This window comes from Castor canadensis, chromosome 10 (genome assembly GCF_047511655.1).
Source record: "Castor canadensis chromosome 10, mCasCan1.hap1v2, whole genome shotgun sequence".
In the NCBI taxonomy this organism is placed as follows: Eukaryota; Metazoa; Chordata; class Mammalia; order Rodentia; family Castoridae; genus Castor; species Castor canadensis.
Genome location: NC_133395.1, coordinates 77127445 through 77149643, shown reverse-complemented (window position 1 = coordinate 77149643; position 22199 = coordinate 77127445). Strand labels below are relative to the sequence as shown.

Here is a 22199-nt window from a genome sequence, read left to right as displayed (position 1 = left end):
CATATATTTGCGGTTCTTTTTCTGGGCTCTGTACTATCAATAACCTGTTTATCCCTGTACCACATCTTTTAAATTATGATTACTTGATAATACATCATGATAGCTGGTACGGCCTTACCCGTCCTTCTTTAAATGGTCTTTAATATTCTTATCCTTTATACTTTAATAACATCAAATTCTATAAAAAACACTGCTGGGATGTTGATTAGAATTCCATTGGACTACATAGTAATCAGGGGGATAGTTACTTTTAGGCTGAAGCATGTGAAATTGTCAATATTTTGACCAAAAAAATGGCAATGTGGTTCCACCTGGTCATAAATATTCCTAGCCAGGAATATCAGGTATTTTGAGTTACCTCGGTCTTCTTTGAAGTGATTTAATAGTTTTATGATTTTCTTTTCAGGTACCCTGGTTTTCTTTAGTTATATTTATTTTCAGATATATTGTAACTTTTACCAGTTCTTTGAACTCTATCTGAATTTTCTTTTTCTTCTTTGGATGTTAGTCATCAGAAGTGACATGCAGAACTCACTTCTATACATGATGCTCCACTTTGTGTTCCTGATATAGTTACTTCTACACAGTTTGCTTCTAGAGGCACAGCCTAGGTCATTTCCATGTGCTGGCTTATGTATTTCCATGGCTTCAGAAAATGGAATACGATTCTCTGATGACTGAAAACACAGTAATTCCTGCACAAACTCAGTATTTATGTCTCTTTACTAAGAAGCTGTATTAGATTTTGCCAAAAGGGCATAGAGCAGGACTTGTAAATGTAGATACTGTTAGTGGCCAGGCACAAACCATAAATAGCTGGGGCTGAAAGGGGACAGTTGTAGAACATAGAAGGCCTATATTCCATCTACAAGTGGAAATCGCTACTTAGTTCCCACCAATTGAGAATCTGGGAATTTGAATCTAGGATTGTCATCTGAATTTTTTATGCTAAAGCTTATGATTTTTAAATGTTGGCAACCATATCAACTTAAGTCATTTTCTCTGGGGGCCAATAAAAACAGAAGGCTGGATAGATATAACTATGAGAGCATATACATGGGTGTAAGCTTTCATGTTTTGGTTAAGCAAAGACCTTTATGACCTGGCCTCTGCCTGTCTTCCCAGCTCAATCCCTACCATCTTCCTAAATGGATCCCTGGTATGAATCATGCTCATTTATTTGCAGTTCATGATAAGCCTCAGTGACTTCACACATGGTGTTCCTCTGACACTTAGTTAACATTAGTTTACTTGTTCTTTAATTTCAGCTCAAGGATTAGCTGCTTTGGAAAGCATCTTCTAGTTTTCTTGGACCTCTTTGTTAAGCCAGTGTCACCCTGGGCATGCCCCTACTCTGGCACTTACTATTTTGTAGTCAAATTGCTGACTTTCTAATCTGCCCATTCCACTGTGGGCTCCTGGAAAATAGGACTGTCCCTCAGTCTTGAGTCCTCAGTTCCTACTGCTGTGTCAACACATAGCTGACCTCCAGTAACTGAGGAAATGACCCAAGCACATCAAAACAGTGGAAAATGGAGTGCCAGGGATGGAGGGAGGTGAGCTTTGCGATCTTTGCTGAATATTATGAGGCTGAAATCATCATTAATGCTAATAACTCCCTATGTGATAGTATTGACTGATGACCTGCAGGTGCCCAGATCTCCTCAGAATCTATATGGTATCATGTTCATTTCAACATCCTAAGAGTCAAAACACCTGAGTTTTTGGAGCTTAGAGATGCAAACTGTGGTTGCTTCATAAACTTCATTAGCTCCAAAGAGATAAATAAAAACTTTACACTAGTTTTTGTTGCTGTTGTTATTTGGTTTGGTTTTATTGCATAATGTGCTCTAAGGTATCTGATGGTGAGACTCAGGGTGAAGACTTGAATGACTTACTGAGTTGGGTGCTAATGGTTGTGGGTCAGTTTGTGAACATGTTGGATTAGACATTTATCCATGGGGTGTGGTCTAAATTTTAAATGTGTCCAACTCTTAGTATTTAGTATTTTCAAGAGACTTTGTAAATAACTAATTTCTTCCCATTTTAAGGTGAAGGAACATCCTGGCATTTTGTGTAGGAACACCATGCTGCCTAGGAAAGACTATGGAATATAATCTTAATCCAATTCACTTTGGATCAGTAAATCCCTGGAACTTTTGGATTTACTTATTTCATTAAATAAATGTATGTCATGTGTTTTCTTCCTATTCCTTATCCATAATGACCTCTTGCTTTCCTAAATTGGTTTGCTAGTCTGAGTAGTGGCTCCTATTTTGTTGTTCATTTGACCATCTGTACTTCTGGTAGAGAAGATTCTGTCATATAAATTGGCCAAACTTGTCTTCTCATCAAAATTCTTTTCTTTATCTATCAAAATCCAATTCCAATGACACCTCCTCTATGAAGCCTTACTTGATCACCCATCAGATGTGATGGAATTTTACATTACTCACAATACATCTTCATGAATTAACTTTGTACCTACCATGTGTTAGGTTTTATAAAACTGAGGAGTAAGTGTTGCTTGTTTTCATTTTCTCTAGAATATAACAAAGTGTCTGGCTCATGGCTCATGGTAATTAGTGTGTGCTTGTTGAGTCTAATAACATAAAAAGCAAAGTTTGTTTGTTATTGTTATGGTAATCTTGACTCCCCAACAACATGATAAACTCTTTGAAGTTGGCATACAGGGCGCCTTCAGTAAATGCTAGCTAGGTTGGGGATGATGATGTACACAGTTCTAGGTTCACAGTAAATAGTCATACCTTTATATTGGTAATTCTTAAAGGAATTAACTAGCTAAAAGCTGTGTTTGAAATAAGGACTAGCAAATCAAAATATAAATTCAAGATGACTAAAGGTGACCCAGGAAAACTAGAGGCAGGATGTCTGACTGACTTCCCACCAAGGAGTTTTGTCAAACTGTCTAGGGAGGAGAAATCCAAGTTTAGTAAATGGCAAAGATGACAAAATTGGGGAATAAACGATGATAGATAGACCTGTTAAATGACACTAACAAGATGACTGATTTCAATGTTTCCAATGGTTACCATGGCTTCTCACTTCTTTATTGAGATTGCTACTCTAATGTCAAGTCCCATGGCAAAGTCTTTGTGGATGCAAGAAAAAAAATGGTGACGTGTGTAATAATTTAAGACGTAGTGAAAATCAGTGTTACACTAATATGTTAAGCTGGAAGAGAATTGTGAGGAAGTTGCAAAACATATGATCTAAAAGAAATTTCATGGGCATCATGGTCTCTGATGAGACTGTTGTTCTTCAGCCATGAAAAAGACAGAGAGAGAGAAGAGGAATTCTTAGATATGATTGAGGACACTGATGTATTTGGGACAATATCTATTGCTTCTTTAATTTAAATCACAAAATTGAACCATGATAACAATAGGTTCTAAAAGCTTTCAAGAAATTACAGGTTGGCCAACTTGAAAAGGTTACAGTTGAAGTGACCCCCGGAAACTGCATGCTCCAAATGCATGTATTTCTAAACAGTCAAAAATGAATGCATTGTTGCACCCTTTGCTGTGATCTTTGCTGTTGTTCTGATCAAGTATTTCATGATGTTTCAGGAACATAAAATGCATCAAGTGGTGTTATCTCTACGATTATTGGCTATAAAATTTTAGGTATCAACTACACATATCTACACATTATAAACATACAAGTATGTGAATGTGTGCACATATGCACACACTCCTGACCAATGAATTCTTATGGTGTGTTCACGTTTGCCATAGCCTGTCTGGAAGGTTAGATCCATTTATACTGCAAGATACAGCCATTCACTTATTATAGCTTTTTTTGTGTATGATGATGTAGCATTTCTAACAACCATTTTAAGACGGGGAAATGCTACTGTATTGCAAAAAGTTAAAATCAAGAAAATGTTTTTCAATTAGTAGAGGATTAGCTAAGTAAGTTAAAGGAAAAGCATATCATATTATAGCGCATGGCTGCTAAAAAGAAGGAAGTAGAACCACATGTGTTGACATAGAAAGACCTGCAATGTGTATTTCCTACTAAAGCAAATAACAAAGCAATACATGTAGAATGCTCTTAACTCATATTCCATCTCAGAAATGTCAGCTTTTCCAGATGGTTCCACTACGTCACTCAGTGTAATCCATTATCTTGTTTTTCATCATAGCATTATTGTCTGATTACATATGACATGCTTATAGTGTTGTTTGTTAAATTTATTGCCTATATTTTTATTAGAATGTGAATTCAAGGTCTCTGTCTTGTTCAGAGCACCTACTTTATCCCTGTCACATAGGTGACTCCCACCCAGTGAGTAGTTGTTGATGAATAAATGATTGAATCTCATTTACAGATTTAAAAAACCCATATTTGTATATATGCACATATATATGTATATATATATATATATATATATTGTATATATGCACAGGTGAAAAGTGGAAAAATCACTGACACAATACATGTCAAACAGCTAACGTGTGTTAACATTCAAGGAGGAATTTTTTTTTTCAGTGTAGGCAAACATTCTACCCCTATCCCATAAGGGAAAATTTTATAGCTTACTCAATTTCTATGCTTTGGAATTTTTTACAGTGAAAATGTATTCACTTATTACTTGCTTAATTAAAATGAAGAAAATAACTTAAAAGTGAAACTGTAGTCCTCTTTATCATCAGCAAAGATCACTGAATAAGTTTAAAAGCAAAATAAATACTTGTGCAAACTGTAGTATTGACTATGTATAGAAAGATCAAATGTCTTTGAAGCAAGAAAAGTAGAGTTACACTTTATGACAATCAATTTTAGATTCTAGTAATAAAAGGACAAGCCAAAACTCATTCCGTCAGAAGACTGGCCCCCAGTGGGGCATGAGTGTGTGTGGGGTTGGGGGCATGATCTGGAGGGTGTTTTCTGCAATGCATTTTTGTTTTTTGGTGATGGCCAGTTTAATCAGTTTAATTATGACGAAGTTGAATGAGATGAGCTCATCATTTGTGGGTGGAGAGGGTTAAACTTTCTTGCTTTGGCTTTTAAAGCACTGATTTAGAGTCATGTAAACAGTGGGCTAAGTTCACTGAATAGGTTCTCTGAGAATATATTTGTTTGCACATTTGCCTTAATTGGGCACAGTGGTGACTTCAGTTGCTTTGCTATGTTTGTGTCACTTTAGGTCCTGGTTAAACTGTTTCACTGTTTCTGCTGACTTCCATGTAAATTCTGGACATGTAAAATAGAAAAACTTCATGAATTATTTTACTAAAAAATGGATCACATACAAGGTTGCATATGAGCTTCCCTTCTTTAACCATCTGATGTTCAGAGTAGGGAGGAATTTGTAGATTGGGGATTGAGCCCCTCTCACTCTAAGAGCCCAGACAATGGCCCTTAGTTTGGGGGTTATTGTCTTTGGACAGGGTATAGTCCCTAAGAGACTCTGGGATGAGCACTGGGAGAGTGTAAACCTCCTGCCCCACTCCCACCACCAATCCCTTGTCTCTATTTCTCTTCCCTTTGTTTTCTTTCACTCTCCATTTTTTTTCTCTGCCATTGGTCCCTCAAGTACTGAGTAGTCTCGGCCATGCTCAAAGTACAATTTCATGTAGGGCAGGAGGGATAGGTCACTGGCCAAGTACGATGTGCTTAACATGGGCTAGGCCCTAGGTTCTATCTCAACACCAAGGGGGAAAAAAAAGAAAGAATCTTTAATGAGTATGCACTTTCCTTTTGGAGTTATACAAAGGTTCTAGAACTAGACAGCAGAGATTGTGCCCAACACTGTGAATAAACTCGGTGTCACTGAACTGTACGGTTTAAAATTTTAACATTTATGTTAGCTGTGTTTTGCAACAACTAGAAAGAGAAACGGGAGAAACTCTTTCTACAGTGCTGCCCACACTTGCAAGTTCTTCACTATTTCTTTTCTTGGTTGTGAGGCTCAAACTCAGGGCCTCGTGCACATTTAGTAAGCTCTGTGCCACTCAGCCACATCCCAGCCCCTTTCTGGTTTCTTGCATTCTAAATTTTCATTTGGAAACTAAAGAGGACCTCTCCCAATATATATAACCAAACTGAAACTCCTAGCAAGGGCCCTGCCACCTGTGTACATATGTTTGTGTGGCCCTAGGTGAGACCCCCTCACTTGGGACTTCCTGGGGCCAGCAGCTTTGATGAGGCCTTTGCAGATTGAGCAGGGAGAAGGATGGTACTCTGTGAAGTGCATCCTTGGGACAAAGCACTAGGATACGATGTGATGCGTCTTTCGTATGCATGCATGTCGACATAGATGTGTGCAGATGAAGAGCCTAAACAAGCTGAAACTTCTCAATAAGGATGTGTATCTGGCAGCTAAGACCATTCGCCATAGCTAGCTTCTATGATTTCCAGCTCACAATGGAACTTTCCTCACGGGTGACGTGACTTTTCTGGATGTAAACCATAGAACTCAAAGCTGTACTTTTCGGTCTCATTGAATTAGTGAAACATTAACAAGTAATTGCAGAATTGCAGGAAGTGCATAAATTCACAATACATCTTTTCCCCTCTTGGGGCTGTGGTTAAAGTAGGGTTCCCCGTTGGCTGAGGTCAGAGTTGCAGTTCTAAACTGTGGCAGGGTTGTATGTTTCTTGTGCAGTGCTCACTCCTCACTTCCATTCTTGCCCCTTCCCTTGAACTTGATCCTTGGAAAAGAACTGAGGTGTGATTCTGCACTGTGTTCATTCTTTCTCTCTCATATTTATTTTATTGTCAGAAGTACAAATAAAACTTAAAGATTTTTTTTTTTTGAGATCCTAGAAGGAAAGAAGAGCTACCTATCTGCCCACATATGAAAGAGAAACGGCTAGTGAGCACAGCTGCTTAGCCAGCCACAGCAGCAGAGCCACAGGCCTCAGTGGAGGTGACAGGCAGAGCGGCCAGCCACCTTCAGATGCATTGCCCTATGTGGACCTGGAAATCACATACATTTCTCTTCTGCAAGAATAGCTCTTCCTTTGGCATCATAAGATCTCATGAGAAAGGAAAGGCAATTACTTTAAGTTTTACAAAAGACACTTGACATTTCTGAATTGCATTACTAAGCAATCAAGCAAAGCTGAAGAGTTTAATAGGGTGAAGATAGCCAGTTTATCACTCTAGGCCCTGGCATCCCCCTCCATCTCTTAAGCTCTTCCCTAGATCTGTTCAAACCACTTCACAATTCAGAGGTGATTCTGTGTCCCTTCCCTCTCCTCCATGAGGTGATAGGTCACTTTGATCTGAGTATGGTGCTTACTGATGCAGATATTTGGTGCCAGGGATATAGTGGTGACTGGAAAGATGTCCCTTTCAAGACACTAGATAAATACTGAGTTCTAGTGGCCCAGAAAGCCACTAAGAAGGAATCGTTAAACACTGGATGAAAGTGGCTCTCTCCTGCTCCAGCTTCAGTCTACTGGAAGACACAGCTCACTCTCGAAACTTCCTTGTTTAGATACTGCTGCTTTCACCTTCAAGTGCTCTAAGACCATCTGGCTGTGTGGCAATTCCATTTAGGTAATAGTTAGATGATAGCTTCAGGCTTAACTAATAACATCTCTGGTCAACACTGCATTCTGTTCTCTCAAATAATCTCAAGAAATGAAGTGTTTGTTGCTGTTTTTCTACACTTGAGTGACTTCAGAACCCGTTTTCTCTCTGCATGATCATTTGTGGGAGGTCTGTGCTGGTAGATGTGCACACCCAAGATAGGTCACCTACTGTTGATCAGTTTCGCAAATGCATTGAACTCAGTGCCACACCAAGTGGGGTGCCAACAGCCCCCCGTGGGGCACCCTCTCAGCCACAGCTTGAAACGGGTTGGGACCTCAATGGTGACTCTGGGAAGTAAGTGTATATATGAGGTAGAAGGTGACTTTTGATTACTTTGGGCGAGCTGCTGGTCCTTTGGGCAAGTGGCTTGGAAAGGTAGTAAGGACACTCAGAGTCCCAGTTTCTCCAAAGAGGTTTCCTACTTTTGTTCCAAGTTTGGGTGTAGACCTTTATGAATTCCCAACAGAAATGAATATTTCTGGAAGGAGGTTTGCTGTCTGTCTATTCCTGGGAAGCAGACCATACTTAGAGCAGCCAGTGTCAAACAGAATTCATCTCCTACTTACAACTCTTGTGTTGTACTCTCTGGGCGCTGGGCTGTCACCATACATTTTTCTCTCTTATCACTGGACCTGTATATTATCCTCGCTTTGGCTTTCCTCTCTTTTTCCTGTCTTTTCAAAGTAAGTATGTTTTCTGTCACCTTCATCTGTCAACACTTTGCACCCTATCAGTCCTTCTTAACAGTGCCTCCTTGCTTCTTTAACAGTTCTAATTTGTGGACCTTTCTTACCTCTCCCAAATGTTCTCATATTTCTTCTTTATCTTCCTTCCATTCTGAATATTCAACTAACAATTAACAATTGAAACCTACTGTATGCATGTCATTAAAGTAGCAAAATTGAGCACAAAGGATATTTTTATTATTTGATGCATTAAAGATTTCAAAAATTAAATTTATTTTTAACTGATGCAAAGAAACATAAAAGTTGTATGCATTAATGGGGTACCATACATCTGCTGTTTTGATGCATGTATGTATCATGTAATATTTACATCAGGTTAAATGCATCTCCTCAAACATTTCTCATTTGTTTATGGTGATACTTTCTTCTAGCTTTTTGAAATGTATGGTTTAATTGTCATTATCTGCAGTCATCCTGAGGTGCAATGGTACATCAGAACTTCTTGCTTTTGTTTTTTTGGCAGCACTGGGGTTTGAACTCAGGGCCTCACGTTTGTTAGGCAGGTGCTCTTACTGCTTGAGCCAGTATGCCAGCTCTGAACCAATTGCTCTTAACTATAATTTAGTATTCATCCATCAGCTTTTCCCTATCTCTTGTGTTAAAGATATTTCTATCCTATGACTGAGCCATAGTTTTAATTCATCTTATCCCACATTTAGATCAGTTGACACAGTGATAGTGACTAAGTCAAGGTACACATGGGTACCACTTGAAGAAGATGCATTTCATTGAAGCGGTACAAAATTCATTCCATTAGATTTTTGCTTATCCAGAGTTTAATTTTTCTTGTTCACTGCTGTATTTGCAGAGCCTAACCCAACACCAGACATAAAGTAGTACCTCATAAATATTTGTTAAATAGGAAAATAAATGTGTGTTGGGCTGATAAGGCATGAATTCTGGACCTTTTAAAACTTAAAACTCATTAGATTTGGGTTAAAAACAATTTTTAAAACAATTTTATACAAGGCATATCCAGCTTTTTACAAATGCTACATATGCTAAAAACTTGTTAGGAATGAGGAGATATTCATTGTTTTAGGCACATGTGCATGGGCACACCAGGCCATTTAAAAATCTGCTTCTGGGTTCTCTTGTGAGGGGTAGAAGGTAAAGTTTAGTTCCACGTTCTCGGCATCAGTGTGCACACTTCAGGGCTGACCTTGGTCTGCAGCCCACTAACTCGATGGCCAGAGACTAGTTATCTCCTCATCCTTTAGTCTATAAGATGGGCACAATAACTTAGTAAACCTCATCAGATTGTTATGAGGAAGAACCAAGTGCATACTAGTAAAGTGCTTAGCGTAGTCCTGGGCACCAAATTACTGCTTGTTAAGTAAAATCCGTCTATGAAGAGCGTCTCACAGTAGTACCTGCCTTGTGGGAGGTACATGTAAAAATTAAATGTGGCATTCCTAGAATACCAAACACAGGTCTTTGGTGCCTAATGAATGCTTGGTAAATTTTATGATTATTGTTAAGAAGGCATATTAAGATATCATATGCATCTTCAAAGGTTTGCAAAATAAGCACACAGAAAACTAGAGAGCAATGAAGTGCTGCTCTATGGCATGACTTGTAAACAGCCCCTGATGTGGAAGAAGAGGAGTATCCAGTCCTGGAATGTGACAGAAGGATCTCTGATGACAAGAGTTACAGTGGGATAAAGTAGAGCTAAGGGAAAGGAAAGTTTGTCAGGCAGGACATGAAGCAGCCTGCGGCCCAGAGAGTAGAGAGGGGAAGAGGCAAAAGGCCAGAGAGAGGAATAGGCCACTGGGAATGACGGGAAGTGCGTGCTAAGAGTCAGGGCAGGCAGTGTGGATTGCTGGGCGCCTTCTCTTTCTGTCTCCATTGCCCTGACAGAGATTGCCTCTCTAACCCCTGCTCCTGCATTTCCCTGGGCCTGCACACTTAAGATCCCTTTGGTTCCTCTGGCCCAAGAATTTATTACTAGCTTTCGTAATACTTTCTTGGATTGCGTTTCTTTGGGAGAAGGGCTGTGTCCCTCCGAAAGAGTTTTCCTGAGAGGAAATGGGGTGGGAGGCAAAAGCTCCAACTGACCCAGGTTCTCTCTTTCAGCAGGCATTATTTTAGTCACTAGAGTGAGAGTTCGCACATGTGCACTGCTTCCTCCCTCCTATTTTTTTTGGAATGGGGGTGAGTTATCATTTAAAAACAACAGTGGGACGGATCCTATGAATGACCCAAGGCCCCTAAAATTCTCTTGGCATATGAGTCCTTTTTGAGCTGTCAGGTTTTATAAAACAGATATCCCAAAGTGGACACTGGTGGCTCACACCTGTAATCCTAGCTACTTGGGATGCTGAAATCAGGATCACAGTTCTTGGCTAGCCTCAGGAAATAAAGTTTGTGGGACCCCATCTCAACAGTAGCTGGGTCTGATGGTGTATATCTGTTATCCCAGCTATTGTAGGAAGCTTAAAATAAGAAGATTGTAGTCTAGGCTGACCTGGGTGAAAAGTGAGACCCTACCTCCAGAATGGCCAGAGCAAAAGGGCTGGAGCACCTGCCTGGTAAGCACAAAGCCCTGAGTTTAAACCCCAGTACCACAAAAAACAACAACAAAAAAGGCATCCCAGGTCTCTGAAGGATGCACACTTTATTGTCAGGGTTTTAAACTCAGTCTGGCTTACCAGTTTAGCATAAAATGAACAAGTTTTTGATCTTTGTAGGCTCTGAGCTTGATGGTCTTCTCACTTTGGAAAACTAGTGAGTCAAGCACAATCCCTTGGTTACCTTTAATTGTTATTCATGGATTTGTAAAAGAAATAGCCACAAAAGAGTTGGCAGTTTGAAGATCACTGCATTTAAGAAACCCAAAGTCAGACACCAAGTATATTGTAGGTAAAATGTTATCTCCAAAAAATTAAGGAATTCCTTTCCAAAAGGCTATCACAGGTTTAAAGAGTAAATAAAGAGAAAAGAGAGAGGAAAAATTTGATGACTTAGCATAGTTAAGCTTAATAAGCACTAGTAGTGTATTGAAGTGATGTTTATAGAAGATTTTGTATGAGAATTTATACAAGACCAGTTTTAAAATTTTTCCAGGGACGAAATCTTTCTTATTTTGTTTTAGAGTTGTCTGACACTGGAGATGACTTATGAAGCTGATGCTTAGCGTGAATTCTGACAACTTTTAGACCAATTTCTGTGTAAATGAATGAGGTGAGTCAGAGGTGGCATTTACAAAGCCATGACTATGGACCAGCTTGGTTCTCTTCACCCAGTTAAACTTCAACGTATCCCTGTGCAATCAGCAGCACTCCAGTTTTAGAAATAAGGAAATATGGACTCCGACAGGAGGATGAAGTGAGTTGCCAAAATTCTTACATAACCCACAAGGATGACATTGGGCCTCGTGCCCTGATACCCTTAGCACTTCCTAATCCTTTGCCATCTGTAGCCTGGGCCTTTTGTCTTGCCATGTCTTCCCTTGAGTCCTGTAATGGTCATGAGTTTTAAATATTGGTTCAACTTTGATGCCTTAAGCCACACCCAAGGTATGAAAACTAAACGTAGTTACGATTTACTTCTTTCAAAGAACCACTCCACATCTTACATTAATATTTCATAAAATACATTCTATGATCATGAACACAGAATTAAAACCAGTTTACCAGGTTTCTTTAAAGGATTTCTTTGGGCCTTCTATGCTCAGTCTCTAAGGGAAGGAGTCCTGCACAACCTTTCACGAGCATGAACCACTCATGCTTTTCTTCTGGTAGAACACCTCAAGGGATTCAGTTTCCATGGAACTACCCATCTTGGTAAAACCACTTTACCTCTCTGCACAAGGTTTTCTAGTCTCCATACTGGACTAAAGGTATTCCAAAGGTCTCTTCATCTTTAAAAATTCTGTGATATAAGCTCCACTCCAAATCCAGGCTAGCATATGGTTTTCTGAAAACCAGTCATTCACTCACGGAACACTGATTAATTACCTAGCACAGTGCTAGGTTCTAAGGATGGAAAGATAAGCTACAAGTAAGACAAGAATTTTGTCCTTTGGAGGGAAACATGAATCAACTGTTGAATAAAAACCAATATAAGAAGAGAGCAATAGAAATATATAGATAGATAGATAACCAGACATATGAATAAATAATTATATATTTTTTAAACGAAACCTTCATAAGTACTAAAGACTCATGAAGGATCTGTCTCCTCTTTGTGGGAGCTGAGGAAGGCCTTGTGGAGGTAGGATTCCGAATCCGGTTCTCCAGGGATGGGCAGGCATCACACAGAGGGAAGGTACTCGAGGCAGAGGGGACACAAGGATAAAAATGACTTAGGGGGCCGAAGCAGGATTGGACACTGCTAGAGCAGAGTTGCAGTGGGCAGGGCCAGTTGTCCTGGGTCTTCTCTGTCAGATGCTTGGAGTGTATCCGACAGTGTGATGGGAGTTGCTGGGACTTATGCAGGGAAGCAACAGTCACAGTTGTGTTTTATACAACTGTGTGGAGAATAGGTGCATAAGAAAGAAAGGGAGGGCCACAGGTCGGGAGATGACTGCAGATGTTCAGAAGATTGCTAATGAGCACCTGAGAAGCAGAGGTGGGGGTGGGTCTGGGAAACAGAGTTTGATACAGATAGTCTACTCAGTCTGGTGACTGCTTAGTTGAGGAGGGCAAAGGAAAGGCTGTCCCGCTCTAGTTTGGATGACTAAGTGTATGTCGTCAGTATACGAGGAAGTGCTACTTTATGGAGAAAGTGATGATTGGTTTTGGACTTATGGAGTGTAAGGCCTTCCTAGGACATGTGTCAATATCTTAAAATTTGGAGTTGTTACCTCACAACCTCATCCTGTGCATCAGATTTAAAATGGAGGCTTCATTTAGAGTATAGGACTCACTTTTCAGGACTACTCCATATTGCAAATTATTTGATTTATGTTGTGAGAATATTGCAAATAAATGACAATTTTATGTATTTGCAGTGCTAGGGATTGAACCCAGGGCCTGTGCATGCCAAGCAACTGGCAATCTTATTTTTACTATAAATAAAATAATCTAAAATATAAATTTGACTTCATGTTATTTAACCATGGCATTATGAAACATGCAATAGGCAGTGTTTACACTTATTGGTTTAAATCTAGCTGTTTTTAAGAGTATTTATTGTTGAAAGAAAGTAAGCCCATGACAACTAGTTTAGGAAGGTTTTTGTCTTTTTTTTTTTTTACCGGTATGATAAAATATTACTTCAAATAGCCTTCCATTTTCCAAATTATTAAAATTAGTACAGATAAAATAAAAAATTATAAATCTACTTTTCTGAACTTCATAGATGCTAGGCATTCAGAGCTCTGCAGTGTTTCAAGTCAAGAAATAAACAGCCCACTCTCCCAGCTGTCAAGGTGAACTGAGTCATTTTCTAGGTGGCTCTTCTCATTTCTTTCTCAACACACTGCTTAAAGCAGTTGTTTAGATTCTGGAGGAATCTTTTACAGGGTAAGAAATTTGAGCTGTAGAAGAACTGGCCCAAGTTATTGGACATTGATATAAGCATGAACCAGAGCCCAAGTTTTGCAGCTTTATCATCAGCAAGTGGTTCTAGGTATAGGGAGGCAGGTATAGGAGAGTTAGGGAGAAGGGCTGAGGAAGGATGAGAAGAAAAACAGGAGTACAGGAAAAATATTTCTTACCGGGTTCTTGTTGGATTTTGCGGTTGTTTTTAAACCAAGAGATCTGAGGCTCTGGGACCCCATTAGCGTGACAGTCTAAGGTGGTAGACCCACTGATGGCCACTGTGTGATCACTCAGGTTTCCCAGGAGGTGTGGCGCTTCCTGATCTATTAAAAAAAAGAAGGAGTTGTTATTACTTGTCAACTTTACTCTTCCATTGAATATGCACATCAACATTTCAAATGCATCTAGAGACAGTAAACTTGACCCTAAAGTTTCTGTTGCATTTTGTTCCCTCTCTTTTCAATAGTTAACCTACAGCTTCCTCCTGACTAAGATGCTACCATAAATTGCAGTGTGTTAGAATACAGTAAAATCAAGGACTGTGTTAGTTTTTATATGTTTAGATTTTGATACAAAGGTTTTTTTCTGGTCAACTCATCTCCTTCTTTATTTTCTTCTTCTTTTCTTTGAGAAAGAAAAGATTTTCTAAATCGCAAGGATTTCCATATACTATTTTAGGAGCTAAAAATGAAAAACATGATTTGTTATATAGGCTTGTAATGAATTTTTACTTTCACATATAGTGTTGTAATGATATAATTTCAGGTGCCCCTTCCCACACTACCTGGTGCTGGGATTGACCTCTGGGACTCCTGCATGCTAGGCAAGCACTCTACCACTGAACTATACCCCCAGACCAATTTCATATGTATTTTTTTTTATTTATAGGGTATGTTTGTATGGGTCTGTCACCTAATTTGTAAGGCAGCAGAACAAACAGGAGAATAATTCAGTTTTGAAAGCTTTATTGATTGTTCCCTTCTTCCTTTCCCTTCCAAATGCAAGCAACCAAAGAATTCATTCAAGAGGCAGAGGCACAGATTTATAGGTTTTGCACTATATAATAGTACAAATATTGTATTTTATATTATTTTCTTTTAAAACATACAAATATGATACAATACAATTTATTTAATAAAATGCCAACCAATATAGTACAACAAAATGAATTTAATACATTAAGATGCAATACATTACAATATTAAAATCCCACATCGGAAAAGCAGTACCCCACTGCCCCCATGAGTACAGTGTCTCTATTTAATGAAGTAGTCAGTCAGTCCTGCTGATGTGTGTACATTCTAGTTAGGTGGGTACTGGATGGGTAGCTCCAGCTCAGGATAAAGGAACAAAAACATCTCTCAATGTCTTCCTCACCCTCCCAAATCCTCCCTTCCCACTTTTGTTGCAAATCCTGAAACAGAAATCAAAAGTTTTGGCATAACTTACACATTTTTGCATCACTGGTTTCAACTCTACAGTGTGAGCGTTCTCTGACAGTTTTGGTCTCCTCACCTTAGTGAGCTAACACTGTGAAAGCAGCCTAGGAGTGATTACAAAGCTACAAAAGATGGTACAGTGCAATGGCTTTCATTCCATGCTCCTGAAGGATTCTGCTGAGTCCCCAAACCTTTCTCTTTAAATTCCTGCAGGAAAACTCTCAGGATTAACATTCATTAAAGCCATGTAGAAATCCCAGGTTAAAAAGTTTATCAACATATAATTTTTATAGCATGCTGAAGTAGTGTAATGTGGTATGGTTACTATCAGCTAGGAGAAACAGATGTTCAATAAATTTTAATTTCTGTAGCTTATCATTACTCTTCTCATTATGCAAAATGAAATCTAAAGGCAAGAAAAGAGTGTTGAAGAAAGTGCACTAATTTATAAAACCTTCTTCAAACACAATGTAGACTGAATGATAGCAGTGGTTCTTCTGCCTCTTTCCATGTCTTCCCTGTCCTTTCTCTCTCCCATAGGCAGAACCATTGTGGTATTTCTGTGTTTGCATTCTGTGCAATCTGTTAAACAGTGTTTCCTAATTGAAAATACAGCCCATATAAAACCTTCAATTTATGCTAACTTGTGCATACTTGCTCTTTATAGTTTTGACATTTTAAAGCAGTAAAGACTCGGAGAATATCAGTGAAACATGACAAGATAGCAAAAACAATTTCATATTACTATTTAGTATCTTTTACAGTGGTAAGTCAAATTTGACAAATCCCATTTAAAACTTAACATCTTCCTCCAGCACATTTTACTATTTCCAATGCATAAATATGATAAAACAATCTCTCATTGCTCACAGGCCTTATAAAAAGGAAGTTCAAAGGGCCTGTAACACCCAAATTATTTTCATAACTACGATCTATAACTTCATTAACACAGACAGAATTTAAATTTCCCTGACATGTATATTGGTAAATAATGCTTATGTAAAAAAGAACATTTTATTTTAACATAAATGAAGAATTCCCAAAGGTCCTGTTTGTACTGCACAAACTTCAGACAAGCAGCAAAAAAAAACCCCTGCAGAATAAACTCTCAATTAAATACAAGGTTCACATAAACAGTATGAAACACACAGTATTAGGATTTATTTCTGAAAAAAATGTTCTCCTATGTCAAGTGTCTTATTTTTTAGCTACTTTCTAAATGACCACTCAACTTAGGAATCATATTTTGTTAATTCCTACTTTGCACATTGTAATAACCTGTTTTGACATTTTAAATAAGAAAGGCGCATTGAACTCATATAGACTTGGTAGAAGTAGACACCTGCTTTCCAAAATTTAACAAAGTGTAGCTGGTCCCTTCAAGCGGAGAAAATTGTAATTAACAGAGTATTTCTGCTGGTTATCATTAACCAAAGATAGCTGTCCTCTAGGTTCCTCTCTTCCTTTTCTGCCCTATGGCCCCAGATTGCTGCCATGCCCCATAAATGCATAGTTTTTTCTCTTCCTTGTGAATGGGGGTTGAGGAGCCAGCCTCATACCCCTACTCCACCGATTATTCTCTACCCCAGGCTCTTTTCCCCTCTCTTATCCTCACCTCACTTCATCCCCCAAAGAGGATCTAATCAAATTCACTCCATTGTTTCTTTGTAAGAATCTTTCTGGAAGGATTAATTACATAATTACTCTAAAATCATCTATTGGAATACTAAAACCTTCCTCTCCCTAAAAAAATTGCAGTAAGGGGAGGGAAATGATGGGTTCTGCATGTCCAATTCATCATTTTTTCATAAGGGATCCCTGAATCATTCCATTTACTTTGTTAGCTTTCCCCAAAATGGAGGCCCCCAAGTTCTGTGCCGCTAGACATTGTTCCCTGAAGGAGCACAGTGCCTTATAATGAACAAAGAGGCCAGGCCAAGGAGCCATAGGTAAAATTTCAAGATACAATTGATTATTCTTTCCTCTGGGCTGACAACTTCCAGGTTGCTGATTGTTTTCAGAGCGTTTGGGACTCCATAAACCTGGCATCAGGGGAAATGCTATTGTTTACTCTTTCACATTTGACAAAAGCAATTCCCACGTGAAAGACAAGTTTAGCCGTGGGACAGAGTCTGTTACCTAAAAGAGGAAACAGGCTGGTGAGTTCCCAAGCTTGAAAAGCTGTCATATTGTCACCTCCTGTTGAACTGCCTAGCCACTGTGTTTCTTGGCCATGGCTATTTTGGTCGTTATAGTACACCCCTCCACCTCCCCCCACCCTCCCCACAGAGCATGCAAGTCACACACAATGATCAATCTTAAATTAAAACAGAACAGTGCATATTAAGTTGATGAAAAAGTCATGCTTCCTTCAAATGTAATTGAAACAAGAGATCACAATCTCTCTTGATTTAAAAAATAAATGGCATGTATTTTAAAATGACTTCAATTCTACTTCTGTTGTTTTGCCATTTCTTAATCCCCATAAAAATCCTATTAACATTTACATATGGGGAAAATGGACTTTTTTAATGGGACAGATTTTCAATGGATATTTAGAAGAATGCTTTAAATCTGTGGTCACAGTAGTCTTTATTTCCTTGATAAATTGATTGAATTTCATCAAATTTCATTTGAAGTCATCATTTTAACATGATGAAGTTCTTTAAAGGAATACCCAGGGGACACAAACATTTAACTTGAAAACACGATGTAGTTTCAGGTGCTGTCAATGGCTGTCAGTCCAGCTGGGGACAATGAGGAGGAGGAGGAAAGCTACGCTGGACTCACCACTGTGGTACTAGTTACCTGGAATTGAAAGAGAGGGGCTGTGTTGACATGGGTGAACTTTCATAATTCAGGCTGGGACAAAGCTTTACTCTCTGAATCACAACACAATGTCTTGCACCCAGGGGTCCATTTTAGAAACTCCAGTTTAAGATCAATGTACTTAAGAACTAGAAGAAGAAGCATTTTCAAATAAATAAGCATTATAACTTGCTTTCCAGGTGCTATTTACAAATCAAGAGCAGATGAAATAGTACAAAATAAAACCAGGCAAAAGTCCAACAGAGTCTCAAATTCAACTGTACTCATTCTGAGCTGGAAAAATTAACTTATTCGTGTCCATCTTTGGCAGAAACCAGCATTTGTTTAAATTATTCAGTTTGTGCAGCTTCACAACTTAAAAATAAAAAGAGGTTGGCATCAAAGTAGAAGGGAAGGATCAGTCCTGGGTGTTGTTTATCAGGCGGGAGAAGACAGCAATAGCAAACACAGAGAAGCAGTGCAGGATCCTCCAAATCCAAAGGCGCACCAAGTCGGCCCCAGAGAGCAGAGCCCTCGGCCCCAACGGGAGCCCCGAGCTGGCAGCTGGGGGGTCTCATTATTACTCTTATCATCTCCGACCTCATTTTGGGAGGAGCATCTCCTCTGAGCCTGAAAGTTAGCAACAGTGACAATAAATCAGGATGATAGGAGACAACTGTTACTTTTTAATGAGTCCTTTAATGTTTTACATTACTTTGTGTGGTACAATCATTCCTTGTGCTTTTAAATTTGGAGATCCGAGAGAAAACAGCCTTTTTGTTGCAGTGCTCACCTCTAATTATAACTTCTGTCTTCTGAAGGATTTCTTCCCCTGTGTAGACGTTCCTGGCTCTGCAGGCATAGGTGCCCGAATCTTCCAGAGACACGTTCTTGATGACAAGGTTAAGAGTAATGGAATACTCTTTAGTGACAGCCATTTTTTGCTTGCTGATACTGTGATGTATTGTTCTGTTATTAACTGTCCGCAGCAAAATCCAAGTAATGTCTGTGTACAAGAACTTGTTAACTATGCAAGACAGTTGCAGGTCCTCTCCTTCCGTAGGCATTTTCTCCAAGTTAACATGAAACCCATTGGGCACGTCTATAAAACAAGAATGAACAATGTTAGCTCGCAGAAACACCATAAAGACACAGTCAGAGATCTTAAGCTTTACTCCGACACCAATTCGCTCAGCCTCAGTGTTAAAAAGGATGAGTATTTATCTTTTGGTTTTAGAGGAACGGATCCAACAGAGCAGGACGAGCCAGCTTCCCTCAGAAGTGAGGCAGGAAATGCAAAACAGAGAGCTATTAGGATGGCGTTGTCTCCTAATACGTTTTCTAACTTGGGATGATAACCTTGTTTCCCATTTGGTTGTCACCTCCTGTCCTCCTACTGATAAATGGACATTTGAGAAGGGCAAACTAGCAAAGTAACTTGAGAATAATTAGTATTAAAAAAACAAAGATATGTGTATAGGCAAACTTATTCAAAATAGCTTACAAGCGAGCATGGGAAGTTGTAGGTAAGTGCCAATCAATGCCATTTTAGTTCTACCCTTTCCCAGTGACAGTGGCCAATTCGCAGTCTTGCCCTCCATTTGCTGTCTGGATATGTTCCCTGCTTGTGGGCCAGAGGGGAGTTAGAACTCCTTACTCACCTAGGACCCCTGAAATAAAAACAGCAAAGATTTATCCTGAAAATGCAGACAACTAATCTGGAAGTCTTGTCAGGTTCTAAAACATGACAATTTAAAAAATCAAAATTCAGGCTGGAAGTATAGCCCAGTGGTAGAGCGCTTGCCTAGCATGCATGAGGCCTTGGGCTTAGTCCCCAGCACCACAAGGAAAAAAAAAACAACAACCTCTCAGAACCAGTTTAAACATTTTCTGAAGGCGACTGGCATTAAAAGCCATCGTGTCCAATGTCACTTCCCAGCTCACCTTCCTCTCATCTCCACCTCTAACAACGAGCTATGTGCTTGCCTGCTCGGCACTCCTAACAGCACCATCATTTAGGTGTTGGGCTGTGAGTTCCTTGGTGTCGCTTTGGACCATTTTCACTGGAGGACTTTAAAAACTCATTGGCTATTGGCCCTGAATGGACTCATGCTCCAACCTTTAGTGCTTGTTACGACTGGTGTATCTATATTTGAGCAAAGGGTTTGGGCCAACATTTCACAAAGTGCTTTGAAGATGAAAAGCTATTATTATTATTATTATCCTTTGCACACAAAACTATAAAGAAACCTTTAAACCTTAAGGGGACAATAGTCCAAAATTAGATATCATATCAACTCTTTCCTAAATCTCACTTTGCTTGTTTTTCTGATTTTTCTGGCTTTGACTTCATTATTAAAGTGTCACGTCTGAAGAAATGCCAAAATATTCATTTGAAACCTGGAAGCGGGGGGTAGAGTGGCTTATGAAGCTGTCAGTGGCTGAGGACAGGGGACCAGTGGAGGTTTCCCTGCCTTATAATGGAAATTCAGGAATGTGCCAGAAGATACAGAAGAAGTTGATAGTCATTTTTAACCTAGCAATAAAGCATCAGGAATAGCTGTTTTAATTCAGCATCTGTTTTGCGTTTTGGACACTTTCCAAGTCTGAGGAGTAAAACATAAGCCACTGACTTCCACACAGATATTGGAGCAGAGGTTCTGTGCACTGGCTGCCATTGGATTATTTCTTAAAAGATCGCAGACTTTCCATTTACGAGGTCTCGTCCCCATGGTTAGAACCCAGTACCACTGAGATCGTGTAGAGAGTTTCTGTTTACTTTAGTGATTTGAAACTTCCTGTGGAAATAGCTCACAGGTTTCCTGATGGAAGATTTTGTTTATCTTTGCCAAGCACCACCAGGAATCTCAAAATAAAATGCATTTAGTGACATTGGGAAATGAGGGAGATAAGGCAGCGCCGTTCCTGTTTCACCCTCAGTAATTGCTCACACACCCATGGTCATGCTGAGTGCTAGCGAAACTGCAAAAACACACACAGAGGGAAAGAAAAGAAGCAAATCTGTCCTGAGGCCCATCCCCTGTGTGGGGGCAGTCACTAAAGCTAATTTGGTTGAAGTCATCAGATAGCCTCTTAGGATTATTTATTCTCTTTTGATCCATGAGAGATTGGCGATAAATAAAATGTCCTCAACTGTGTAATTAACCCAGAGGGATTTTCTCCTTAATTCAAGTTGATTTTTTTTTAAACCCGAGTATAAAAACAGACCCAAGAAAAAATTGCCTTCTAACCCTTCAAGTGAAAACAAGAAATCTTCCCACACTTCAGTATCTGTGGTATATCCAGCAAAGTCATCGTTGTCATCAACCAAATAACATCTATCTAACATCTGTCACCTCCAGAGAGTCTTATGAGGTGTCAGGGAGAAGAACCAACCCTTGCTCAGAAGAGACTTTCAACTGAATCTCTTTGTAAAGGTGCACACTTTGATTTCATTGTGTTAGACACGTGGATTAAGCTTGCAAAAGAGACAAGCACAGACACTTAGAAGGATGAGTGAGATCTCATTTGCAGGTGGAAATATAGAAGGTTTGATCTCCACTGAAGAAGGGAAATAACAATCTCTCAAAGCGAATGGCTGCTAGAAAGCTTTACTCGTTTCAAGTAGCTGCCACCTACAAATGAGTACCTCAGTTAGGTGGCAAGGCTGACAAGGATGCTAGTGTCCACGATAACTAATTTTCATCAATTTAGAAGGCAAAGTTTCTGGGTTCTTGGAGACCTGGTCAAACTGGGTGGCCTAAAGTGGCCTCAAACTCACAATCTTCCTGCCTCAGGCTCTGCAGTGCTGGGATTATAAGTGTGTACCACAATGTCTGGCTAGTTATGGTATTTTAAGAAAGGTCAACATAATTGAAGTGAGAATAATAAAAGTCCAAGCCTAAATCTTTAGAGCATTAACATTTCAGACAGCCACTTTTAAAGCACTACTCTCACCGAGTCAAGCTTAAATACTGAATATATTTTTTTTTCTCAGAAAATAGACATGGAAGGTGCGAAATTCCTAGGAGTATTTCGTCTTTACTAAGAATAAAATAATCAGCTAGAAAAATAAACAGTGAATCTAAGCAAGTTAATCTATCACCAATCCAAACTAAAACTTTTCAGGACTGATAGAAAAGAATTAT

General features: G+C 39.2%; 1 protein-coding gene across 2 annotated transcripts in view; it reads right to left on the bottom strand.

Moving 5' to 3' along the window:
- Flt1 (fms related receptor tyrosine kinase 1) overlaps window positions 1-22199 on the bottom strand; it is a 161314-nt gene that overhangs the window by 56144 nt on the left and 82971 nt on the right. Inside the window, exons 14-15 of one of the 2 annotated variants that reach the window (XM_020176806.2) lie at window positions 18845-19153; window positions 13981-14127 (exon numbers count right to left, since the gene is read on the bottom strand). In XM_020176806.2, the coding sequence (XP_020032395.2) occupies window positions 13981-14127; window positions 18845-19153 (456 nt within the window). Of the gene's footprint in view, window positions 1-13980; window positions 14128-14754; window positions 18682-18844; window positions 19154-22199 lie in introns of those variants that run through there. The other variant, XM_020176810.2, reaches the window with a different exon arrangement.